This window comes from Neolamprologus brichardi, chromosome 14, assembly GCF_056152115.1.
Source record: "Neolamprologus brichardi isolate AB-2024 chromosome 14, ASM5615211v1, whole genome shotgun sequence".
NCBI classification, from domain to species: Eukaryota; Metazoa; Chordata; class Actinopteri; order Cichliformes; family Cichlidae; genus Neolamprologus; species Neolamprologus brichardi.
The window spans coordinates 1,293,532-1,317,568 of NC_142117.1; the positions used below are offsets into that span (position 1 = coordinate 1,293,532).

The 24,037-nt window shown below is 40.4% G+C and overlaps 4 protein-coding genes across 4 annotated transcripts in view; 2 read left to right on the forward strand and 2 right to left on the reverse strand.

Moving 5' to 3' along the window:
* The window catches only part of LOC148098680 (protein NLRC3-like), a 321,437-nt gene that overhangs the window by 169,437 nt on the left and 127,963 nt on the right, over positions 1 to 24,037 (forward strand). The gene's annotated exons all lie outside the window — the stretch shown is intronic.
* Positions 276 to 5,177, reverse strand: LOC148098689 (acyl-coenzyme A thioesterase 11-like). Its single transcript, XM_087850594.1, has 10 exons — positions 5,109 to 5,177; positions 4,784 to 4,903; positions 4,574 to 4,712; positions 3,772 to 3,827; positions 3,597 to 3,663; positions 2,516 to 2,599; positions 2,308 to 2,441; positions 1,025 to 1,192; positions 825 to 951; positions 276 to 753 (listed from the first exon to the last, which is right to left on the reverse strand). The coding sequence occupies exons 1-10, from the start codon at positions 5,144 to 5,146 to the stop codon at positions 625 to 627; spliced, it is 1,062 nt and encodes a 353-aa protein (XP_087706720.1). The 5' UTR covers positions 5,147 to 5,177; the 3' UTR covers positions 276 to 624.
* Positions 10,067 to 11,982, reverse strand: LOC148098690 (uncharacterized). The gene is made up of 5 exons (XM_087850581.1): positions 11,958 to 11,982; positions 11,426 to 11,515; positions 10,951 to 11,069; positions 10,432 to 10,848; positions 10,067 to 10,318 (listed from the first exon to the last, which is right to left on the reverse strand). Exons 1-5 carry the CDS (start codon positions 11,980 to 11,982, stop codon positions 10,067 to 10,069), a joined length of 903 nt encoding a protein of 300 aa, XP_087706707.1.
* Positions 12,047 to 15,943, forward strand: LOC148098691 (uncharacterized). Its single transcript, XM_087850570.1, has 3 exons — positions 12,047 to 12,427; positions 13,392 to 13,490; positions 13,623 to 15,943. Exons 1-3 carry the CDS (start codon positions 12,047 to 12,049, stop codon positions 15,747 to 15,749), a joined length of 2,607 nt encoding a protein of 868 aa, XP_087706696.1. The 3' UTR covers positions 15,750 to 15,943.

Below are 24,037 nucleotides of genomic sequence, written 5' to 3' on the forward strand. Positions count from 1 at the left end.
CTGTGTGAGCCAGTCCGAGGTTTGTGATTGGCTACAGCAGCAGCTGAACACAGCGCACACATATGAAACGCTCTCCTGCTGTAGCTAACACTTCACATGCAGCCCGCCTCTCTTACTGACTGCAGCACTGCATTTATTTGCATCCATAAATCTTTAAAGTGTCACAGGTGACATCAGTGCTCTCAGTCTCACTCGGTACTTTTAATGCTGATTTTTGAACGTTTACAACAAAGAAAATCATCCATCACTCGATTAAAACAAGAAAAAAATACAACACAACACTTTATTGTAGTTCAGTGGAAAAAGTGAATATTCATGTTTTAAACCAGCTCGTCATGTTGAACTGCAGCAAACAGTTATAGTGTTAAAATGAACCTGCATTAAGTACAAGCCCACACCTGTACAGCTGTTACAGTCATGTACCTCAAACATGAACAGCAGCTTAACAACTCAGTAACTGACACAGCGGCTGATTTTACTCACTTAACAAGTAGATTTTTACTGCTGACCTTTGTATCAATCCATGAAATGATCATAAAGTCTTCCCACCACATAAACCAAGCAGGCTGTCCCTACAGTGAGCGTCTGGTGCTGAGGAGAGCCTCGGACAGGCTGCTGCCGCTGTCACAGTCTGTTCCTGGTCAAGTACTGGCTGCAGGAGCAGAAGGTGTGGTAGAAAGAGGAGGACAGGCCGGCAATATCTGTGGAGATGTAGGGAAGGACCTCCGGAGACGCCTGGTTAAAGTAGCTGATCTGAAAGAAAGATAACACACTAATAACAGCCAGCTGTGATAAGAGTATATGTACGATGCTGTTGTTCTCACCAGTGACTTGTTGTCTTTGGTCTCCAGTATGGTGAATCCAGCACACAGAACCTCTCCTCTGTTATAGCCTTCAGTGGGAGGCTGAGTGGGCAGGGACACTGAGCGTAGGGCGATGACATATGGGTCTCTGAAGGAAAACAGAAAGGGAACGCATCAGGAAATCCTGCAGGACACAGGTGGATGGATCTGGTTCTACTGACCCGCTGCCACATGGCTTCCTTTTGGAGGCCAACAGGATGAAGTCCTGGAGAATCCCTTTTGCCTGATTGGCTGCAGTGGGAGATCCCATCGCGCCATGACGCACCGATGGAGTCACCACACGATATATGAAGTCATCGTTGTCGACCAGCTGAATCAGCTCGCACTTCCTGTTTGAGGAAACACATACACACTGTGAAAAAGGTGACTGACAGCACTGTTTAAAGACTGAGCTGCAGTTTACTCCACATGTATCCACGGCAGAGGCAAACAGCTGCTTCTGTGCTTCACCAGCTGAGGGTGAAGCTCGTGCATAGGGACACTGAAGGGGAAACTACATAACAAAGGGCTTGGTGATGACATCACCCAGATCTCCATCTCTGCTGCTTATCCTTCTCAGGGTCGCAGGGGGTGGAGCCTATCCCAGCCGTCTTAGAGGCAGGGTACACACTGGACAGGTCGCCAGTCGGTCGCAGGGCTAAACACGACCATTCACACCTGTGTGAGAGTTTCCAGTTAACCAAACCCACTAACTGCATGTCCTCGGACTGTGGAGGAAGCTGGAGGACAGGGGGGAACCAGGGGGGGCGGAGGGAACCCAGGGGGACACGGGGGGAACCCAGGGGGATGCGGGGAGAACATGCAAACTCCCCGGCCTCATGCAATGATAGCATATTAGATGGAGCTATAAATCAAAACCCAGACTCCTGCCCTCGCTTGTCTGCCCCAAGTGAGGGCAGGAGTCTTCCCCACTGTGATACCTCAGTGACCGATCCACAACATCCAGTTATTGTTTTAAAACTGGGATTTCCCACAGTGGTCTGCTCCACCAGCACACGCCCACGGTGTTGACAGCATCGGAGACAAAGCTCCGCCTCCTCCACAGACATGTTCTTTCCACCACCTGCTGGTCATGAGATCAATGCAAAGGGTAAGGCTGCAAATCTAAGCAGCCAGGATGAGTTTCATCTGCAGGCTGGCTCGGCTGGGGGAGAGCCACCGTTCCCCTTTTATTTAAACGTGAGAATAAAGAGACAGACAGGCCCTCACAGCTAATGTCACTTTAACCTTAACTGATAACATGTCAGCCTCAGTGCAAAGTGAGCAGCATGAACCTAAACCACACATCGCTTATTTTTAACCCTGAGCCTCAGAAAAGTCCATCATTGGAATCGGAGAACAATACCGAGGCAGCGAGTAGAAACAGGGCCGAGCGACTGCTGCTGTGAAGCACAGAAACCGCTGATCGTAGCAAAGGTCAAACAGACGAGTCCCAGAGTCTTACTTATAATGCGAGTCCCAGCTCGGCCTGTTGCTCAGCTCAGCGAGTAAATCAAAGGCTCTGTGAGCAGGAACGTCCACCTCACATTCAATCTTGAAACTCAGCATGGACTTCTGCTCCAGGGTGTAAAGCTGAACCTGTGAACACAACATAAAGCACCGATGGGGGCAGACTCACACAAACAAACAGGTCATTAGTGAGAAGCACATACCTGGTCCTTCTCACAGCTCAGGCGCCAGTTGCTTCTGGCTGCCAGCATCTTCAGAGCTGAGACGTTGTTATAGCTCAGATACACCTGGAAGCACAAACACAGGAAACACCACAAACTCATCTCCAGAGCTCAGCGTTAGCAGGCCGCCTCCCGCCATTCAAATACTACTTATTATATATGAATCAGTGCCGTCCAACAGTTCAATTCAACTTTATATATATAGCGCCAAATCACAACAAAAGTCGCCTCAAGGCGCTTCATAGATACAGAGAAAAACCCAACAATCATATGACCCCCTATGAGCAGCACTTTGGCGACAGTGGGAAGGAAAAACTCCCTTTTAACAGGAAGAAACCTCCAGCAGAACCAGGCTCAGGGAGGGGCGGGGCCATCTGCTGTGATTGGTTGGGGTGAGAGAAGGAACAGTGTAAGTATTAAGGGTGCAAAATGAAGACAAACTGCTGCAGCACTATTTCTCATCTGCAGTGAAGGTGAAGCACAGCGGTGCGACTCGTCGGCCTGTCGACTAAATCAGTCTGCAGGCGCGGTGAGAGTCTGACTGTGGCTCAGCTTTGGAGCTAAGTGGGACATAAACACGCTGAGGTCTGCTCGCTCAGATCATACACTGACATATAAACTGCAGTGGAACAAACAAATAAAATCACTGAACATCCTTTAAGAAAGAAACAGAAATCATGTCCCAAAAGTCGTGACGACGCACCACCGACGCACAGCTGAGACGCTGATGTGGGTGAAAAGAAACTAAATGAGCCTATTAAAGGTTTACTGTGTCCAGCTCAAGCACAGGCTGTGACATCATCAACGACAGCTGATGAGCAGCTCTGTGGAAATCAAAAATACTGTTTTATGTCCGGTTTTTATAGATTCAGCTACAGAAATGAGAACTAATGATGTTTTTGTGACAAGCTGCTAGCAACAAGGTGCCTACACAATCAGTGCCAAGTTGTCTGTTATTTGTAATACAGTAATATACACATGTATGTAAAGAAGGTTTGACTTCTCTCCCGTGAGTCGTGGACTAACGTGAGCAGTACAGGTGACGCGTGGAGCTTCTCCTCACCTGGTTGGTGGGATCCCAGGGAACAGACAGAGGCACCTCCCCCTGTGTGCGGGACATGATGTACTTCCTAAACACAGTTACAGGAATCAGGATGATGGCACTGTGGGTCTGTGCAGCTGCACAACAAAAGCTGATGTAAACGCAGAGACTTTAGGGGCTGTTTGGAGACATGTACCTGTCCAGCCTGATCTTTTTCCTGGCTGTTGCCTCCTGAAACCTCCTTTGTCCTTCCTGTAAATGAGAGACACACAGGCAGAGGGCACCAGTGTGTAACACAGCAGGCAGATTCCCAGCACCAGTTCATGACCAGTACACCGATCTGTGCTACAAACTGAGTGGAGTGTTATTACTCGGTGTTTGTTGGTGCTGATAACGATCTACGACTACAGCGAGCGCCCTTCAGCCTGTAACGACACCATGGTCGCTCCATCAGACGGGTTTATGACTGATAACATGATTTGAAGTTCACAGCTCTGATCTTTGCTCAGCCTTCGGCTTAATGGTTAATCGAGTGTTTCTGCACCTTCTGTTTATGATACTCATGTTTTATTCTACAGGACGATCTCCACAAACTGCTTCACCACAGTGTGAATGAAGCTGACACCAACTGTCAATCTACTGCTCCACCCTTTTTAACAACACCACCAGAGGCCATGTTTCCTGCTCATCCATCCATCAGCACCACGGGTGGTGTAAAAGGCCGACCCAGCTACACTGATGTCACCCGCTGCTTTCTCTGAGCTCACCTTGGATCAGCTGTTATCAGGAGTCTGGCTGTGAAATCAAGCGTTCACAGGCTGATGTCTTGTGACTGACACCTTGTTAGCCAATCAGAGTGCGGTTTCATACCACAAATTCTGAAGCAGATTTCATGTCTTTCAGTCAGTATTAGCCAATCACAGACAGCCGCGTCACATCCAGACACTTTACGGATGTAGCACGCTAACGAGCCGTTTGTGAGCGTTAGCTTAACTCACCAGGGGTTCAGGTCGTATCCGTGGTAATGTGCGTGGCTTCCCGCCATCATCGAGCACCTCAAAGGTCATGAAGGCGGAGTTTATGTGTCGGTTAGGCCCCTCCTCGTGGTAGGCCTCCGCACGCACGCCCACCTCCATGCTGCAGTAAGGACACGTGTCAGTTCTCTGTCTGCTGCACAGCTGCAGCGCTGAGCCAGTGTTCTGGGATACCTGTTTCTGAAGGCGTTGTTCACGATCGCCTTCAGCAGCAATCTGTCTCCAACCTGAGAAGGTCCTCTGAAGGTGAACATGTCGATGGCTCGAAGGGTGGGATGAGCCTGAGACAGACGACTGCAAGCAAAGAGCACAGAGACAATAGGCCACGACCTCCCACGCGCTCGCCGTGTTCAGGTTACTCATACAGATACAGCTGGACAGATCCTTTAATCTGCACCAGGACTGAACTACACTGATCACAATATGGAGGTCAAAGGTCACAATGATGCATCCTATTTTTAGGTAAAAATATGAAGGAAAGAAGTGTTTGTGACTGTACCTGGCAGCGATTGTAGCTACATTCACCATCCAGGCCATGATCTGCCCTCCAAATGTGTTTACCTGGGATTCAAACACACCTCATGCATGATCTGACAGTCATGTCTCAGCGGTACGATGACACACTGATGCACTGAACAGTCACATATATGTGCACATGTAAAACAGCTGGGCCTCATTTACAAACCTGTGTGTAGGATCCATACGCGCTGATCCACACAGGTGTGCACACGGGTGTTCACTGTTCATAGACATAAACTACACCTTTCTTGGCTGCTACCTCAAAGCACATTGTGCGCCGTCTGTCCTGCGTGCTGCACAACAACATTCAGTATTTAGTATTTACTGCTGTTTACACTTAGCTAGATTAACGTGATGGTGTTGTGTTTAGTATGTTGCTCTGTTTTTTTTGCTTGTTTTCTCTTCTTTCTCTTTTTATGTTTCCTTCCTCACTGTCCCTCTCCCCTTCTGTTTTTCTTTCTTTCTCCCTTTCCTATCCCTCAGTCACGTCTGTCCCGTCTGTAACAACTGAAAATAAAATAAATAATAACAACAAAGGTCGATCAAATGGACCAATACGGCAAAGCTGTGATGATCCACTTGGTAAAGTAAATCCATTGGGTCTCCTTGTTGGTCTTCAGACAACAGATCTGGCAAAGAAACCAAAACCAAATCGCTCTGACAGCAGCCGTCAGCGCCTCAGTTCACGCTCAGATGTAGTCAGTGTTTGGAGGCCATGAGCTGATGTTTTGAACCAAAAAAGGAGTAAAAGAAATAAAACTACTGCATCTCTATGGAACGCCAGGACTGCCATAATGAATTAATTAAATACACCATTAAATAATGAATTAAATGTGGCAATAATTAATTAAAATGGGAAATAATTAATTAAATGGGAAATAATTAATTAAATAAATAGTTATGACACATGTAATTAATTAATTATTGACACATTTAATTAATTATTGACACATTTAATTAATTATTGACACATTTAATTAATTATTTATGTATTTCACATTTTAATTAATTATTGACACATTTAATTCATTATTTATTGACACATTTAATTCATTATTTATGTATTTCATATTTTAATTAATTGACACATTTAATTAATTATTTATGTATTTCACATTTTAATTAATTATTGACACATTTAATTCATTATTTATTGACACATTTAATTAATTATTTATGTATTTCACATTTTAATTAATTATTGACACATTTAATTAATTATTTATTGACACATTTAATTAATTATTTATTTATTTCACATTTTAATTAATTATTGACACATTTAATTAATTAATTATTGACACATTCAATTAATTAATTATTGACACATTTAATTAATTAATTATTGACACATTTAATTAATTATTTAATGATATATTTATTTATTTCATTTTGGCAGTCTTGGCTCTCACCATGAAATAATTTTATCTGTCAGCCTCACCCATCAAACTCAGGGGGCGGGGCTAACGCTGATCGACTCAAAACCATTGCTTTGGCCTGGTGGCCATTGTTTTTAGCACACAACAACCAGCATGTGGAAACTAACAGAACTGAACTTTGAAAAACCCTGTTTGTGAACTGCAAAAATGGCTAGTCTATATTTAGGAAAATAATACTACATTTGATACAAAAAGCACTGAAAACAAGTGAAATTATCTGTCCATGCAGCAAGTTTATTTTACTTAATAAGAAATCTTGAAATAAGATTTTTTAATCCAGAAATAAAAGAACACATTTGAGAATTGAAGAGGGTAAAAATAAGCTTTAAAAAGCTGAATTTAAGATAAAATTACTTGATATCAAGTCCCAAAAGTAAGTTAAATATGCTAAATTACAGTCTTTTTTTATGTTTTGAATTCTTACTTGCAGCAAATGAATGCACTGCAACGAGAAAAATAGTTCTAATACTATGAAAAACTACTCAATATTAGTGAAGTATGATTAATTTGTTTCTTGATTCAGGTTGGCTTATCTTAAAATAGAGCCGAATCGATATTAAATCCAAGCAAAAACACCTTATAACAGACCTTTTTCCTAGAATACTCCTTGGCTTCTACTGAAATCACAACCAGGACAAGAGTGATATATGTCAACATTTATTTCTCTCATGAGAACAAAACCCTTTTTTTTTTAAACAATATAGGGCTGCTGCACAATCCCTAAAAGTCTAAATCAACCCTTTAAAAGGCCTAAATAGAGGGAAAAAATTACATTTTTGACCTTAAACTTTTGTGACAGTCACATAGTCTCACAATGTTGTAAATAATGGCATTACTGACTTAAAACTTTACATGCCTCAGATAAAGTGTCACTAAGGAAAAACAACAACAACTTTCATTTGTAAAGCATTATAAGTAAAGCCGTTTCTCAGGCAAATTAGGAACAAAGTTGTACAAACGTACTACAAAACTAAACAAACTGCAAATGACCTGATAAAATCCTGCTTGGTATTCACCTATTTTTCAAAGAACGACTTCCACTCAGCTATTGCTTTCTTATATGCACAAGTGGCATCTTGATCATGGATGGCATCAGTGATTACCTCAGTTTGTATGACAGAGAGGACCGTTGCAACACATTTCGGGTATGTTAAGTGCAAGGTGTAGTAATATGCCATCAACACCAACATTCCTTCCCAGAAATCCTCCAAGGGGAGAGTGGTCACTGGTATGTTTCCTACAGCAACAATGCTGGTTGTCCCATCAAAAAGCAGCACTGGGGAGGAGAGAGGCCGCTTCTCCAGGTGTAGCATTGCATCTTCACCCGGCTAGAAAAGCACAAAAAAGGACAAATTCCTCAAGATTTTAAATGAAAGGGTTGCTGTGCATCCAAACAGCTTAAGACACAAAAAGCAATATCAAGAGTTTAGAATGCTCCAACTGATTTACTGTTGGAATAGAAGAAATAAATATAAAATATCTGACTTACATAAATATGAAATTTTAGAAATGTATAAATTCTGGGCATGAATTTTCTCTAGTTTGCAGCATTTTTATCATGTCTATTTGTGCTTTTCTTCTCATTTGATTTTTAAAACTATTTCTTTTAACTTTGTTACATATTCTAGTTTTTGAAGGCCTTTTTAAATATATAATTTTACTGCTTCTACTTGTATCCTAACTGCAATGTGCTTTTGCTCTGTGCTGCCTCTCTGGAGTAGGTTTTGAATAACAATTAAGAAATCCTGAATAAGGAGTAATTTAATCCCTGCTGAACTGAACTTCGACCCACTCTTATTAAGCATGAAAAGCAAAATAATAATATTCATAATAACAATACAAGTAAATGGAGTACAAGTTACAGTGGCTGGTATTGCAGCTGTTCTCACCTTGAGGATATGAAGGAGAGCCTCACTGGCACTTCCCAGCCGCTTTGGTGGTGTAGTTTTTGAAGGAAAAAGAGATGGAGGTGCATTGAAGAGAGTGACAGTAAAATCCACTGTGAACAGAGAAAAGTATCTTAACAAAGTAATCCGAACATATCTGATGTATGGATTTAATGTATGAAAAGGCCACTTACCTCCACGTACATCCAAGGGGAGAGGGGGTTATAGAACTGCACCTTCGAACAAAACCCATCGACCCTTCATTTGATCTATGTATTTGCAGTTGGAGCCACCAATGATGCGACGCAGTTCACCCATGGCCTATGACAAAGTTGTGCTCAGTTAGTCAAGAACTAACTAAACCTATCCAGAGAAAGCAAGGAATTTAACTGAAGGTAGTTGAACTTACATTTCGTATGTCTTTGAAGCACGGGTATGCTTCAAATATTTTTCTAGGCCTGTCTTCTTCCCTTGTAACATCTGCGTCAATAAAAGCTCGTCTGGCCTCAAACTCCAGGTCCAAAATTTGAGCAACATCACTTTGGTTGGGTTTTGCATTGGGTTTCCTGTACATGTTGCTCAAGGTTTTGTAATGTCTTGCCTGCATCTTCAGGCTGTCATGGTCTGCTAGGGAAAGACATGGTGTAACTAGACTTCACAAAATCCAGATTTTTCTAATCAGTCATTTCTAGTAAGGTTGCATGGTTGTTTTTAAGTATAATATTTATGAGAATTAATGTTTAGGTTAAATATGTTTGAGTAATGAACTGACCCTGTATGTCCTGGTCATTTCCCTTTGTGTCCTTTTCGTATAATGATCATGGATTTATGTTAATTGTTAGTTTGAACAGAATCAAATATTAAAACGCAAGTTTAAGATGCCAGTGAATAAAACTGTGGTGAAAATAAGGTAAAGGTTGTTTACTGTGTACATCGTTCACATCAGTGTGAACAGTGATTATGAGCTGATGGATAAAAATCTTTTAGGTAATTTGATTTATGACAGAAACACTGTGATAAGGCATGATAGATGTGACCAGCATGAGGATTTACATGTGTAAATAATCAGCACTGAGTAACACCCATTACAACACAAAGTGTTAAAATACTTACTATGGCTAACTGGCAAACTGGAATGAGGGATCTATCATATGTTGATTTTACACACCAACTTGAGTTAATGCCAAACCACTATGATTTATGGAATAAACACTTAGAACGGGGTTCATTGCTGCAACCATATTTTGGAAAGAGCTGTAAGAGGAACCACAGTCAGACTGAGAGGTAGATAAGGGTGATGGCGGACTTACCAACAACATCATCTGGAGGTGCAGTTGAAGGACCTATATCAGCCCTGGGTGCAGAGCATGAGGCTGACTTGGATAATAGTGGTAAATCCAGTGTAGTATTGTTTGACGTAGTTGGTGCAGTGGAGGGTAGCGGCAATTGGGATTCTTTCTCTGAGGAAAAAACAGAAGATGAACAGGATGTAATAACAGGGAATAGCTAGAAAGTTAAGGAAAATACTCAACACTGTATAAATCTTGTGATGCACTCTGAATAGAAAACTGAGGGCAGGTGGTCTCTTTGAAGTTTTAGATGTCCAAAAGTCATTAGTACAGCAGACTAAAGTACACACCTGCATTTGAGTTATCCTCGCTGAGGTCATCATTGCTCTCAAGAAGTATGGTATAGTCACTTGAACCACTTGCTTCACCACTTAGGTCACCTTCAGTCCCATTGTCTGTGTCATCTGAGCTGAAAAGAGTCTTCCTGGGCCTGCCTCGTTGCGGCATGGAGCCCTGCCTCTTCCTTGGAGACTTCATATTTTGGAGTCGTTTGTACAGTTTGGTGTAGATGGTCAGCTGTGGTAAAATAATATATATTTGTACATCCTTTTATTATCTCACTCAATTTTATTTTATTTTTTTTATTTTATTTTTTTTTTAGATATTGTAGTGGGTAGAGAATGACTTACATATGGCATGTGTGTGTCAGCATCACATAACATGGGGTAATAGTCCACAATCTTCTGTGACATTGCTCTCATTTCGAGTTTGGAGGGGTATGTTACTTCTTTCCCCATGGGACTAGCACGGAGGATTGCAACCATGCTGGTGACTGTGTTCCTTACAAGTCTGCAACAGAGCTCCTTCGACATCTTACAGTCCTTTTCCTTTCCACTGTGGAGCAATGCAAAGTACTGACTGCACACCATGTCCAACTCTGAATCTGTATACACCACATACTCTGGTGGGTCTGGCATTTTCATTTTTTTGTCAGCAGTGTAGGAAATGGGAGTGGAAGTTTGAGGCTGACATTGTGACACATCAAAGCCTAAGGGGTTACTCTTGCTTCGATGGAAAGTGTTGGCATCTTGGTCAGTACTCTTACACTATAACAGTTGTGGGATATAAACAAAAATACACAATTAGGCAAATTAATGCTAGACAATATGGACAGTAATCATCTTCTTAGTGGTATAATGTGTATTTACCTTTTGGCTGATGAAATCCCAAATCTTCTTTCTACGGAAGAAATTTTCATGGCCCGGAAAAAGATCCTTTAGGTTATCCCGGGTAAAGCTTCTCAAAGTTTCCTCATCAATATTCGCAGCTGTAAAAGAGAAAAACAACTTCAAAAGTGATATTTATTTCTCTTTTCCTGGGTGTGGCTTATTACATATTGAGGTCATTTTTTGTCAATAAATGTATTTTAGCAATAAGTAATAATAACAGGATAAAATGTCAAACTTAAAACAGTTTATCAAATATTTGAGAATGCAATAAAACTATTTTTGGCTGTCTTCAAGAATGATGTTCCAAGTCTATTTTGGCAAAGACAGCTCAAGGCTATAATGTGGATAAAGTTCAGAGTAGAGTACAATCCTAGCTCCAAGTTTCAGAAATGATGCTAACAGATGCTAAGGCTGCTTAGCTAACGTACCAAAATAACTGAAAAATAAGACTTACCCTGCAACACAGACAGTATGGCATCGTCAAACTTGTCCATGCCGTGACAGCAGTTCTCTAGTTCGGTTCCAAAGCCTCCACTCACAGTACCTGGAAATATCCTACGGCTTAAATAAGATAATTTAGCTAAAGTTAACACATTAGCTAGATTGCTAACTAGCAGCCCTCACAAAACACGACTTTATCTTAATAACACCGTTGTACCATAGTATTTTTCAAATCAACTTAATGTTACCAACCTTAAATTACTGTTCGCTTTGTTTAGATAAATAATTTTGATCTTCGTAACGGTCCTGATGGTTAACAAAGCAGGGGAAAAGATTTTGTCCCACGTGAAAGTAACGTCACGACAGGAACTGAGAATGTGCATGCAGAAAATTATTTATATTTAATTTTTTAAAGTAAAAAAAAAAGAAAATAAAAATAAAAATTCAGTCTTAAACACGTATTGCATAAAAATAAATATAACTGATGTAATTTAAACCTGAAAAATTGGATAATTAAGGATACATATACTTTTAAAATTGCCTACCTTTCCCATGGTCCCACACTCTCATCTGTGGCCTTCAGTGGAGAGCGCTAAAGTAAAGCTGCATTGCTACAGCGCGAAAACAGTTCACCATGGCGCTCTGGAGATGTATGATCTGTTTTATCTTTGTTTCTTTAACTCTGAAGGTGCTCCTTAGCCACATAAATGCAGCTCATGGTCGAAGGCAGGATTTTTGGGGTTACTGTGGAATAGATGGCTGTGAACAAGATTTCAGAGTTTTTAACTCATTCTTTCGCCACATTAAACGGACGCACCCTCTGTATTTGACGAATGGAAGCCCACCAAGAGGATGGAGGATCCCTCCAACATCCCACTCTTTAGGATCGGAAAATTTTGGTGTTTCAGTGTTTGCCAACTGTAGTACTGCAACAACAACCAGCACCGTGGAAATATCAACTGGTGGATCTTTGCCTGAAGTGCAGGAGCCTCAGGTTGTTGACAGCCCGATCGCGGTAAGTGTTAAACTAAATAAAATGTAGTGTGGCTTCTGATGACAAATTTAGCCATGTCTAACTCCTCGTATTTGGTCCTATATTACTTTTAATCCTTTTCTCCATTTTCAATCAAGAGAAATTTAACGAGATCTCGCGATATTATACCGCTAGATATTGTTCTTCAAACTGTTACAAGCGATTTCCACTATGGTTGGATTTTAAATCACCAGGATGAAATTGAAAATAAATAAACAGAATAGCAGTTCAGTGTAAATAGTAAAGGCTATGCTGCAGCCGGAGCAGGCACACACTCTGCGGCTGGCATGTCTCCTGGTGAAGTTTGCGTCAAAGACACTCAGCGCGTTTAAATCGTTCAATGTGGCAGCAATTTGGGTATCTCGCAGGAGTGGTGAATACAGTTTCAGGTAAGACACAGAGTATTTGGAAGCACTGTAAAAAAAAAATCTGTTGGCCAGAAATACTGCCAAAACATGTAAAAGAATTATTTTCTTGAAAATTAAATAAATTAATAAATGCATACAATAAAATATATCCATATACTAATACTAACATAAGTTCTAAGTGCAAATCTAAATTACGTGATTTAAAAATACATAAATAATTTAATAAATACAACAAACATGTAAAGAAACTAATATCAAAGTGCAAACAAAAATTCATTATTTAAAAAGATAAAATCTCATTCTCATGAATCCAATCCCTAGCCTCCTCAAAAAAATGGCCAACCCCTTTTTTATTGTTTCTTTGTCTTTGATTTCTTTTCCATTTCTTTTTTCTTTATTCCAAAGAATGAATATTATATTATCTTATATTATATTGAATATTCACTGTAACACTAATCACTGTCATGCACTTTGTTTTTTAATGGACCAATCATTAGGTGTAACTGATTATACCTGTTATGTAAGAATTTCTATAATTGGCCAGGAGTTTGGAGTAACTTTGTTTTTCTGCTCTAAAGGAAGAAGCTGTTGCTACAACATCCTTTACCAGACACGATATTACCAGATCTGCTGCAGCTTTTACTATCAGTGTTCAAGAACAGTGCCACTTATCACAGGTATGTTATAGTCTTCATGGATCAATACATTATATAAGGCAATCAATGTCTTACTTGTTCATAATGGAATTCAGAATTTTTTTTTTTATATAAATGCAGAATAAGTTACTTTTGTTTCAAATGTTTTCACAGAGAACGGTCAAACATATCATCTCAGGAGTGCAACAGTATCAGGCTGTTCTTTTGGATACGCTCAAGGAAAGAATGAAGACAGTGTTTGAAGATCATGGCGAGGGAACCACTCAGCTTCAAGATGAGGCTTTGGCTACATTTGATAAATTCATGGATCCTTTCTCCACCATTGCATATGGACAGAGTAGAGCCATAGGGGAAATGTTCTGTCCAGTCAACGCAGAGGAAGTAGTAGTATCCCAGAAGATATGTTGGGTAAAGCAAGGTCTTTCAAGGGTCATGTCCATAAGGAACAAAAGTTTTTACTATGTACCATTAATTGAAAGTCTAAAGCAGTTAATGACTAATGAGAGAATCTTTACCATGTTGAACACTGCACCACAAAGAAGCAGAGAGGGATTCTTCTATGATTTTAGAGACGGGTCCCTCTTTACATCTCACCCCTTGTTTTCTCAGAGGCCAAATGCATTGCAATTAATACTGTACACAGATGAAATTGAAATATGTAACCCCTTAGGGTCCCATGCTTCTGCAAACAAATTGGTCATGTTTTATTATACTTTAGGAAATATTCATCCAAAATTTAGGTCAAAGTTAGCTGCAATACGACTTCTTGCTATTGCTAAAGCAAATGACATTTCTCAGTGGGGTATTGATGTTGTACTGAAAAGAATACTTCAAGATCTATCACTGCTTTACAATGGTGTAAGGATTGAAATGTCAAATGGTGAAATTGAATTGTTTGGTGCTGTTATAGCCATTTGCGGAGACACGCTAGCCCAGCATGAGATTGCTGGCTTTAAAGAAGGGATTGGTTTTGCTTATAGCAAATGTAGACACTGTGAATGCAACTTTGATGATATGCAAAGTGTTTTTGAGGAGAAGAAGTTTGTTCAAAGAACTCTGGAGAAACATATCAGGCAGTGTTTTGAAATAGATAAAGCAAGCACAGATTTATTTAAAGCGTCCCTCAAAACTACTTATGGAATTAATAGAAGAAGCAGACTAGTTGATGTTCCTGCATTTGACCTGATCAAACAAACTCCACAGGACATGATGCATGTTATTTTTGAAGGTGTTGCATCAATGGAAGTTAAATTTGTATTAAAACACCTAATTCTCTCAGGACAATTGGAATTAGACAAGTTTAATTCAGACATTCAAAATTTTCCTTACTCACCTCTTGAAATACGGGATAAACCATGTCCTATTAGCTTTGGCACTTTAGCGGCTAATGACAACAAATTGAAACAGTCTTGTGGACAGATGCTAATTCTTTTGAAAATATTACTTTTTCTTTTGTATGGTGTGGAGAGTGAGTATGTTGTATTTATTAGAAAGTTAATTATGATAGTTCAAATAGTTCTTGCTCCCATTATTTCTTTACAAACTGTATTGCAACTGAGAAGTATGATTAAAGAACACCTGTATCAGTTCAAGCAACTTTTTCCCGAAGCCAATATAATACCTAAGCAACATTATATGTTGCATCTTCCCAGTCAAATCTTATCCCTTGGACCTTTAATAAGGAGTATGTGCATGCGCTTTGAGGCAAAGCACTCCTATTTTAAACAGCGGGCTTCTAAGTTAAATTTTAAAAATGTTTGTAAATCCCTAGCAAACCACAATCAATTTCTTGAGTGTTGTCAAAATGAAATAGGCACTGAACATCCTATTTTTGCGAAAGAAAAGGAATCCGGGCCAGTATCAGCTGTTAGAAATAATGAATATGTTAGGAAAAAAATTAAAGAATTTTTTAGAATAGATGTCATGCAGTCTGTTGTCTCAGTGAAATGGTGTGTTCTAAATGGCAATAAATACATTACTGGGAAGTCCATGATTATGGCAGATGTGGATGGCACTTTCCCTGTGTTTGGACTGATAAAGGATATCTTTTTGATTGACTCATCTTTTATTGCTTTTGAGTACCAACGCTATGAAACTTTGAATTTAAATGAAGACTTATTGGCATATGAAGTAACTGTGCCCATTGTTGCTCAAGCTACAGAATTAGCCCATGAGCTCATTGATTATACTTCATACTTTTCTATTAGTTTTAGGGACAGTGTGTTTGTGCCAATAAAATACAGTCTTTCTGATATTATTTCCCATAGAAATCACCCTTAAGATTAGGGTTGCACCAAGTATTGGCTTAGTGTAGTTTGTGATGATATCAGTTGACAGTCATTAAATGTTCCCTAAACCAATGTCAATGTTGTACCACATAATGCTGGCATGCTGGGACAAACAGCTGTCTTTGAAATGTGATTTGTATCATAAATTGTGGTTAATTTTTTTGCCTTATATGTACAACTTTGAAGTCAGACATGATTTTGAATAAATCATATTTTCAACAGGTGCCTTGTGTGAATTTCCTAAATCAAGCAAATTGAGTTTGTCACTCTATCTTGAAACAAGTGATATTTTGAGCAAATAAATTCGATTAACAGCTGATCTTTGGGTTTTTGTTCAGTAATCAGCGTGACCTGATAAACGCATAAAAGAGATAACGTTGGTGTTTCCGTCATGTAGTAACTGCTTTAACTGTACAAAGGTTGTTCGACACTATGACACACATACAGACTTCATGATGTTCGGCTAATATTTTTATTGTGAATATTAATCATGAGGGTAAACGGACCTGTACACCATAGAGCGAGGTCAGCATGTCCACGATATCTTCAGCTCTCTGAGGTAACACAGAGTTTCCCAGCTGACTAATCTAACTGTCATCTACGAATAATTCACGGCTCATATCAATATGATTTTACAGAAAATCATCCTTAATACTGCCAACTATTCCAGAGACGTGAACATCTACAGCATAAAGAACACACAAATATAGCAGTCTAACAACACTGTAACAGAGATGAACCGTCAGTTTGTCACAGATCAAAGTGGAATGAAAGCGATTGGTTGAACAGGTGTGATCTGTGTTTTCTGCATTTTCATCAGCGTAAGAGACTCAGCAGCAGATTAGAATAACAGTTATACATTTAATAAATCACCAAATGAACGCAAGAAACGAGCAAACCTGTTCAGACAGTTTGAGTTTGTGTTCCCTCAGCTGCAGACTCGCTGCTGTTTAAATGTTTGAGAGGAAGATCAGATATAAAGCAAACGTCAAACATAGACTCAGTCTGCGTTCACATTTGATATGAGGCCAGGACGGATAATGGCTGTGTCCTGTTTTAAGATCATACATGTAAAATTGTTGTCTGACCTCCGTCGATCCAGCCGCTCAGAGTTAACTGAAGTTAACTTGGATAAATTATAGTTAAGGAGTATCACAGATAACACCCACGTGAGCTGTGTGACTGTTCACCACTACACTGAAATCAGTAGCTATTACTGAAATACACGTGCTATTTCATAAACTATGATATAAATAGGGAGGTCCTACTAACATGTTTAGTTTTAAAGGACACCTTCCTGCCTTTAGTCTCATTCATGAGCAGTATTAGTTTTCTTCTAACATCCAGAAGTCTGCACCATGTGTTTCATAGTTTGTAACAAACCTTTGACAGTTAAACATAACATGACCGAAAAAGCAAAAAAATAAATAAATGAATAAAAAGAGAGAGAGAGAAAAAAAATCACATAAATTATATGTTAACATAATTTATTTTTAGTTAAGTAAACTCTAAAAATTCTAACAGATCGCTGGTGCTTAGAATAACTATTAAAAAACAGATGATATAATATTTCTGTCCAGGTTGCAGTCTGCATTATGAACATGTAGTTGGAAACTCTGCTCCTCTCGGTGGAAATGCGCCTTCTCTTTCCTCTTTGTATAAAAACATTTTAAAAGTCAGTTTAATCTCAAAATTCACTGTTAAATCCAAAACACACCAGATAAAGAAAAGCGAATAGTTCAGTCTAACACATGTGCCAGTGAACCATTAAACGTCTGTAAAACTGTGCAGTTCTGAAACGTAACTTTAACCTCAGCCAAACCGATTTGCTCAGTTGTAAATAAAACAGCGAAGTAAACGTGACCGACAGACAAAACCTGAGTGAATTAAGTCCAGCGTTTAACACTGAGAGCTAAAACTCAGGTGAGGTTTCAAAGCTGTGCCGGTGATTGGAAGTGGGTTTGCCTATAAAGTGCTCTGTTGGGAAACAAGCTCCAGCAGCTCTGCGCTCGGGAAAAACTATATTTACTTATCTTGTGCAGAAAAATGTGCTGTCATTGCGTAATATCGAGCACCGGCTGCCCAGTTAAACTGTGACTATCACCAGGTAACGTGGGCGTGTTTCTTGAATTAGCAGCAGGTGTTAAACAGCTGACAGGTGAGGAGGAGGATGCATGCAGGTAAACTGAGGGCCTGTTGAGCTGATCGCTGGTTTCATGAGAAAAATGTCAGCTCGTTCTTTATGTTACAGAAGCACAGAGACACAAGAGCAGGCGGAAAGAGACGATCGTTCGGTGAAAATGAGAATCTGTGAATGCAACATGTGGAACACGGAGAGTGGAATATGTAAACAAACCGGTTAACGTAACCCCCTCGGTGCACTCTGCATGCTGACTGTTAGCAGAGCTACTGAAATCTCTGAAAACATCTGAGCACAAACATGTTCTATGTTGACAACCTGACCAGACATGTGAAGATTACGGCGCGACATTCGCGGCTAAAACACTGTTAAAAGTGTAGTTGGTGACAGAAAAACGGGCTATTTTAAAACTACACCACCAACATTGCTGCCTGTGATTTGAAATGCATTCTGGGATACCTGGCTGCCCCGAGTCCACACAAGCAATCGATTATCTAGGATCGACCTGTTTTGACTTACTTTGCACGGCAACCAATCAAATGTTAGAGAAGCTGCATGGGCAGCGTTAACCCCGCCCCCTGCGTTTGATGGGTGAGGTTGACGGATAAAATTAATTCAAGATGAGAGCCAGGCACCAGGACTGCCAAAATGAAATAATTAAATACACCATTAAATAATTAATTAAATGTGTCAATAATTAATTAATTATTGCCACATTTAATTAATTATTTAATGGTGTATTTAATTAATTCATTATGGCAGTCCTGGCGTTCCATACAGGACAACGACAGGAAAAGACATTTTTAAAACGCATGTCAAAGTGTAACGACATGAAACTGTCCTGGGACAAACTTGTTGGACTTACAACAGATGGAGCGCCGGTGTTGTGCGGTGAAAAAAGCGGACTAGTCAGCAGGATGCGAGTAAAGATGCAGGAGAACTGTACCGGTGAGTTAACAGCAGATCACTGCATCACACACCAGGAAACGCTGTGTGGTAAAGTCCTAAAAATGGAGCATGTAATGATCACTGTGACACAGACCGTAAATTTGATCTGAGCTAAAAGTTTTAATCACCGTCAGTTTCAGTCTTTTATGTGGGAAATAGATTCAGAGTTTGCCGACATTCCTCATCATACAGAGGTCCGCTGGCTGAGTTGGGATAAAAGTTCTCAGAGTTTTTGAGCTCAGCAAGGAAACCTGTCAGTTCATGGACATGTATGATGTCATGTCACTAATGCACCAGTGCAGCCTGCCTCACTTTCCCTGTTGCAGTAATGTTGAACCAAGTCAGCCGACTTTGCTGCACCTGTGCAGATTCAGATGGAGCTGCAGTGTAATGATGCACTCAGGGAAAGTACGACACTGAACGGCCCGCACAGTTTATTAGCTCCACCCCTGCAGCAACGCCCAGCTCCGTCTACATGCGGCTCCAACCTTGTGTTTGCTTTCATTTATTTTTTCTGGGGTTTTGGCAGCATGTTCATATTTCTAACTTGCATAATTTTGACAGGATATATTTTTATGAAGAGCAAAATATTTAAAGTTAAAGTTTTTTTCAAGTTTATTTAATCTGTAATAATATTCCTGTCTGTTTTTATTCATATTTTGTGGAGTTTATATACTGCTGGGCGGGTGCTATGATGTTATTGATGTTGAACTTGTTTGATCCTATTTTATTTATAAGGTTAGTTATTAGAGTTTCCAACCGTCCCGTAAAAAACGGAATGGTCTCATATTCAGAGAAAATATTGAGCGATTTATTCTGTCTTTGCTGCACAGCTGCCTCTTCTTCTCTCATTCTCTCCTGTTTCTACTTCAATCATGAAACTGATCAATGATCAGCTGATTTTGCCAGTATTTTCCAACATTTTCTAGATACTGCACCAGTACTGTGTGTAAAATGCCATCAAAAAGTCAGTTTAATTTTTCTTCTTTCTCACCTGTCTTTCTGTCTCCTCTCACTTTTTAAAGGTTGCCATGTTAGAAAAAATATTTTGCCCTGCCATGCTGTTTATTGATGTGGCAAATGAATGGTTTATGAAAATATATCTAAATCTGTCATCAGTAATCAGTAATGATCATGTCTCACCTCTAGTCTTCTCTGTCTTAATTTCAGGTTTTCACCATGTGTTCTAGATAGTTCAGGAGGTTAACTCCACCAACCAGTCTACTTTCAGGTACTGTTTAGAACAGCAGAATAGGGAGGATGGTGTAGGTTTAAGTTTATTAGATTGATACATATATACCAACAAGACAGTGTCCATCACTGTGACAACAGCGTTTGTTTTCATTCAAAGGATTTATGGTTTTTCCTATAATACCTGGTGGGCCGGTCTCTACCCATATGGAAACGAAATGAGTAAATCACGTAAGCCTTATATGATTTACTCATGAAAGTGGCCACTTTCTCATTACTTTCATATATTGTTTTAGTAAGTATCCAAAACATACAAGTTTCATTATATAATTTTTCAAGGGATCTTAAATCTGTTTTCACTCTTGTATGCTTTTCATACAAGTTTCACACGAGACAGATACAAACTTTATAAGATTTATAAATATCTTTTCCATATGGGTAGTCAAAATGCCTGGGCCGATTTTTTGTCCCAGTCCAGCCCTGAATATAATCATCAGTGTTTGAGCAGCTATGATATCAGGGACAATCTAGACACGTGTGACAATACTGAACATGTCACATGACACACCTTAAACATCATGTGATCCACTCTCAGTCTGCACTTTCATTCATGACTTCAACAGGTTGAAATGAGCTTTGAAGAAACATTCAGTGAAATAAATCTTTCATGGATTCATGTGAGCAGCAGATGAACTTTGTACCAACAACATCTTCATTAACAGAGTCTGAATGAAGCTCAGGTGTTGATGCTGCTCACTGATTGGACGGTTGGTTTCAGCTCTGCTCTCAGTCTTTCCTGCACAGGTGAAGGTAGAAAGTGTGACTGGATCTATAGACTGGAAACAGAGAAACATGCTGAACATTTGAAGCTTTGCAGCAGAAATGTTCATGTTACAAATACAGCAGAGCTGATCTGGGATCAGTGTGTTCACACCTGCAGCTACAACAAGGTTTCATGTCTCCACACGTCAGCATGTGAACTTTACTCTGACTCAGTCTGAGCAGTCAGACGGCATATTTTTAAAGTTAACACATCAGCACACACAGAGCTGAGCCCCTCCCACCTGTGCTGAGTTTCAGGTGGAGCCCCGCCTCCTTCCAGGAAGCAGCTCACCTGTGTGTCCGTGTTTAGTGTCCAGGTGTGGAGTGGAGCTTGTTGTTGGTGTGTGAAGAAACTGTAAGTTTGCTTTGTTTCCTCCTTTAACAGTTTGTCTTTAGGAACTTTACTGTTTGTTCAGCTCATGTTCGATTTCTTCACACAACAAACTGTGTGTGTTTGTATTTCCGGTCTCTCCATTAAAGTCAGTGTGTAATGTTTTCCTGGCTAACATCAGCTGTGTGCAGCTTAGTTCCAGCACAAATCTGCCGCTCCATAGTTCACGGTAACGGACTCACAGCTGGACCAACGAGGCCGAGTGTGTCCGCCACTCTGAGCTACGTTCGTGTTTGTGTACTTGTAGTTTGTACTTTGTGAGTTCACTCAGAGCCCACAGAGGACGCAGCGTACGTGATGACGTCAGCCCTTTACCTCCTTTACTGTCACTGTGATTAATATTTACACACCACACGAGACACCTGACAGCATGTTAACGCTAAGCTAAAGCTAAGCTAACGCTAAGCTAGCCAAGAAGCCAGAGTGACGTTAAAGCTGAGTAAACACTGACCCCAGACCAGCACCGTGATAAAGTGAGCTGCTGCTGCTGAACCTGAACAGGTAACAAAGTGATGAGCAGTCAGGCTGCAGGTTTCTACCTGTTCATGTTTCTACAGTAGAATCACTTTGAAGTGTCTTTGTGCTGTTTCATCTTTGATTTGTGTTCATAAACACTCAGAGAAAGATCACGTGACCTCATCAGGATCTGTGTTGGTGTGTGGGGCTGTACCTCAGCTTTAGATTATGGTGATTATGAGACAGTGTTTCAGCTCATTTTACACAGTAACATGAAAGTAATGTTATGAGGAGTAATGAAGTAACATACTCCATTACTTTTAATTAAAGTGTTCTGTGTAATATGTGTAATAATGACTTTTTTGAGTAACTTCACCTCTGTCAATAACAACATTCATACGTGGAATAAAAACACATCAGTGGATCATTGCTGGAGCTGCCTGGACTTCAGTCTTCAGGATCTCAACCAACAGCATCAACATGCTGCTCCAAATGTTTGTGCTCCAGATGTTTGTGCTCCAGATGTTTGTGCTCCAGATGTTTGTGCTCCAGATGTTTGTGCTCCAGATGTTTGTGCTCCACATGTCTGTGCTCCAGATGTTTGTGCTCCAGATGTTTGTGCTCCAGATGTTTGTGCTCCACATGTTTGTGCTCCAGATGTCTGTGCTCCAGATGTTTGTGCTCCACATGTCTGTGCTCCAGATGTTTGTGATCCAGATGTCTGTGCTCCAGATGTTTGTGCTCCACATGTTTGTGCTCCAGATGTTTGTGCTCCAGATGTTTGTGCTCCAGATGTTTGTGCTCCACATGTCTGTGCTCCAGATGTTTGTGCTCCAGATGTTTGTGCTCCAGATGTTTGTGCTCCAGATGTTTGTGCTCCAGATGTTTGTGCTCCACATGTCTGTGCTCCAGATGTTTGTGCTCCAGATGTCTGTGCTCCAGATGTTTGTGCTCCACATGTCTGTGCTCCAGATGTTTGTGCTCCACATGTCTGTGCTCCAGATGTTTGTGCTCCAGATGTTTGTGCTCCAGATGTTTGTGCTCCAGATGTTTGTGCTCCACATGTCTGTGCTCCAGATGTCTGTGCTCCAGATGTTTGTGCTCCACATGTCTGTGCTCCAGATGTTTGTGATCCAGATGTTTGTGCTCCTGGTGATCAGACTCGCAGTTTCATCCTTGAAATAAGTGTTTATATTGTTGTTATATTGTTGACCCACCATTGATCATGTGTCTCATCACATGATCAATGGTGGGTCAGCGACATGCTTTCTTTCCGTCTCAGGTTTAAATATCTGGGACTCTCCACCGTTTGGTTTTAAAACTGAAGAAGCTTCTCGGATGAAACGTCTTCCAGAAACTTAAAGAAGTCTCTATTTTCTTTCTAAGCTCCTTAGATCACATGACCTGGATGACTGAACCTACAGACATATTGACCTGGTTTCTAGGTTACATGACAGGTCAGAGGTCAGCGACTGTAACTCAGTTACTTCTGTTAATGTGAACTCACTGAGTGTTTGTGGTTTACCTCTCAGACTGACTGAAGATGATGATGGAGGAAGAGGAGGAAGGAGCAGAGTCTGCAGGGTCCAGCTGTCCGTCTGTGAGGAGTGACCAGTCCAAAGATGACCCTCCAGGCTTCAGTGCTGAACCTGGACCAACGAGGTCAGAGAGCTGAACACACTGAGTTACAGAAATAATTCTGCACTGACATTATAATCAGTGTTGATTCTGGTTGATTGTCTGACTGTGTTTGTGAGCTGAGAGGAAATGAAAATGAATTTGTAACAAAAATCAGTTTTGTCCAGTTTTCCTGTAAAAAGCTGAACTCTAATCTAAGAGGACTGTTACTGACAGGAAACAGCTGCATTATCTGCAGTCTGTGTGATCACAGCTGCTTCAATCATGTTTGTGTCTGCAGAGGTCAGAGGTCACAGTCTGCACGGTCCAGCTGTCCGTCTGTGAGGAGTGACGTGTCCAAAGATCAAAATCCAGCCTTCAGTGCTGAACCTGGACCAACGAGGTCAGAGAGCTGTGATGACTCCTTTACATGTTTGTGTTTCCTGGATAAATATGACCTGAAACATCCTCAGATTGTTACAAAGATTCATTAAAAAGAAAACAATGAAAGAGAAAAGATCCAAATGTTAGACTTGGTCATTTGCTGTTTGAGGACAGTGATGCTCATATCTGTGGGGAAAGTGTGACCTGAGTGGGTTCATGTTTGTCTTTAAAGAACAGAGCTGCTCTGATTCTCTTTGTGTCTGATCTGTTAAACAGTCTGAGAGGTCACACAGAGACCCAGCAGCTAAAGCCTGGATCATACTGGCTGCTG

Coding starts and splice junctions, on each gene's coding strand:
- LOC148098689 (XM_087850594.1), bottom strand. CDS start 5,146: ATGGCCTGGATGGTGAATGTAGCTACAATCGCTGCCAG. Junction 1,193..2,307: donor AGCTGGGACTCGCATTATAA/GTAAGACTCTGG, acceptor TTCCTCAAACAG/GAAGTGCGAGCTGATTCAGC. Junction 952..1,024: donor AGGAAGCCATGTGGCAGCGG/GTCAGTAGAACC, acceptor GTTTTCCTTCAG/AGACCCATATGTCATCGCCC.
- LOC148098690 (XM_087850581.1), bottom strand. CDS start 11,982: ATGAGAGTGTGGGACCATGGGAAAG. Junction 11,516..11,957: donor AGTGTGGGACCATGGGAAAG/GTAGGCAATTTT, acceptor GGATATTTCCAG/GTACTGTGAGTGGAGGCTTT. Junction 10,319..10,431: donor CTGACACACACATGCCATAT/GTAAGTCATTCT, acceptor ATTTTACCACAG/CTGACCATCTACACCAAACT.
- LOC148098691 (XM_087850570.1), top strand. CDS start 12,047: ATGGCGCTCTGGAGATGTATGATCTGTTTTATCTTTGTTTCTTTAACT. Junction 12,428..13,391: donor TTGTTGACAGCCCGATCGCG/GTAAGTGTTAAA, acceptor TCTGCTCTAAAG/GAAGAAGCTGTTGCTACAAC. Junction 13,491..13,622: donor AACAGTGCCACTTATCACAG/GTATGTTATAGT, acceptor ATGTTTTCACAG/AGAACGGTCAAACATATCAT.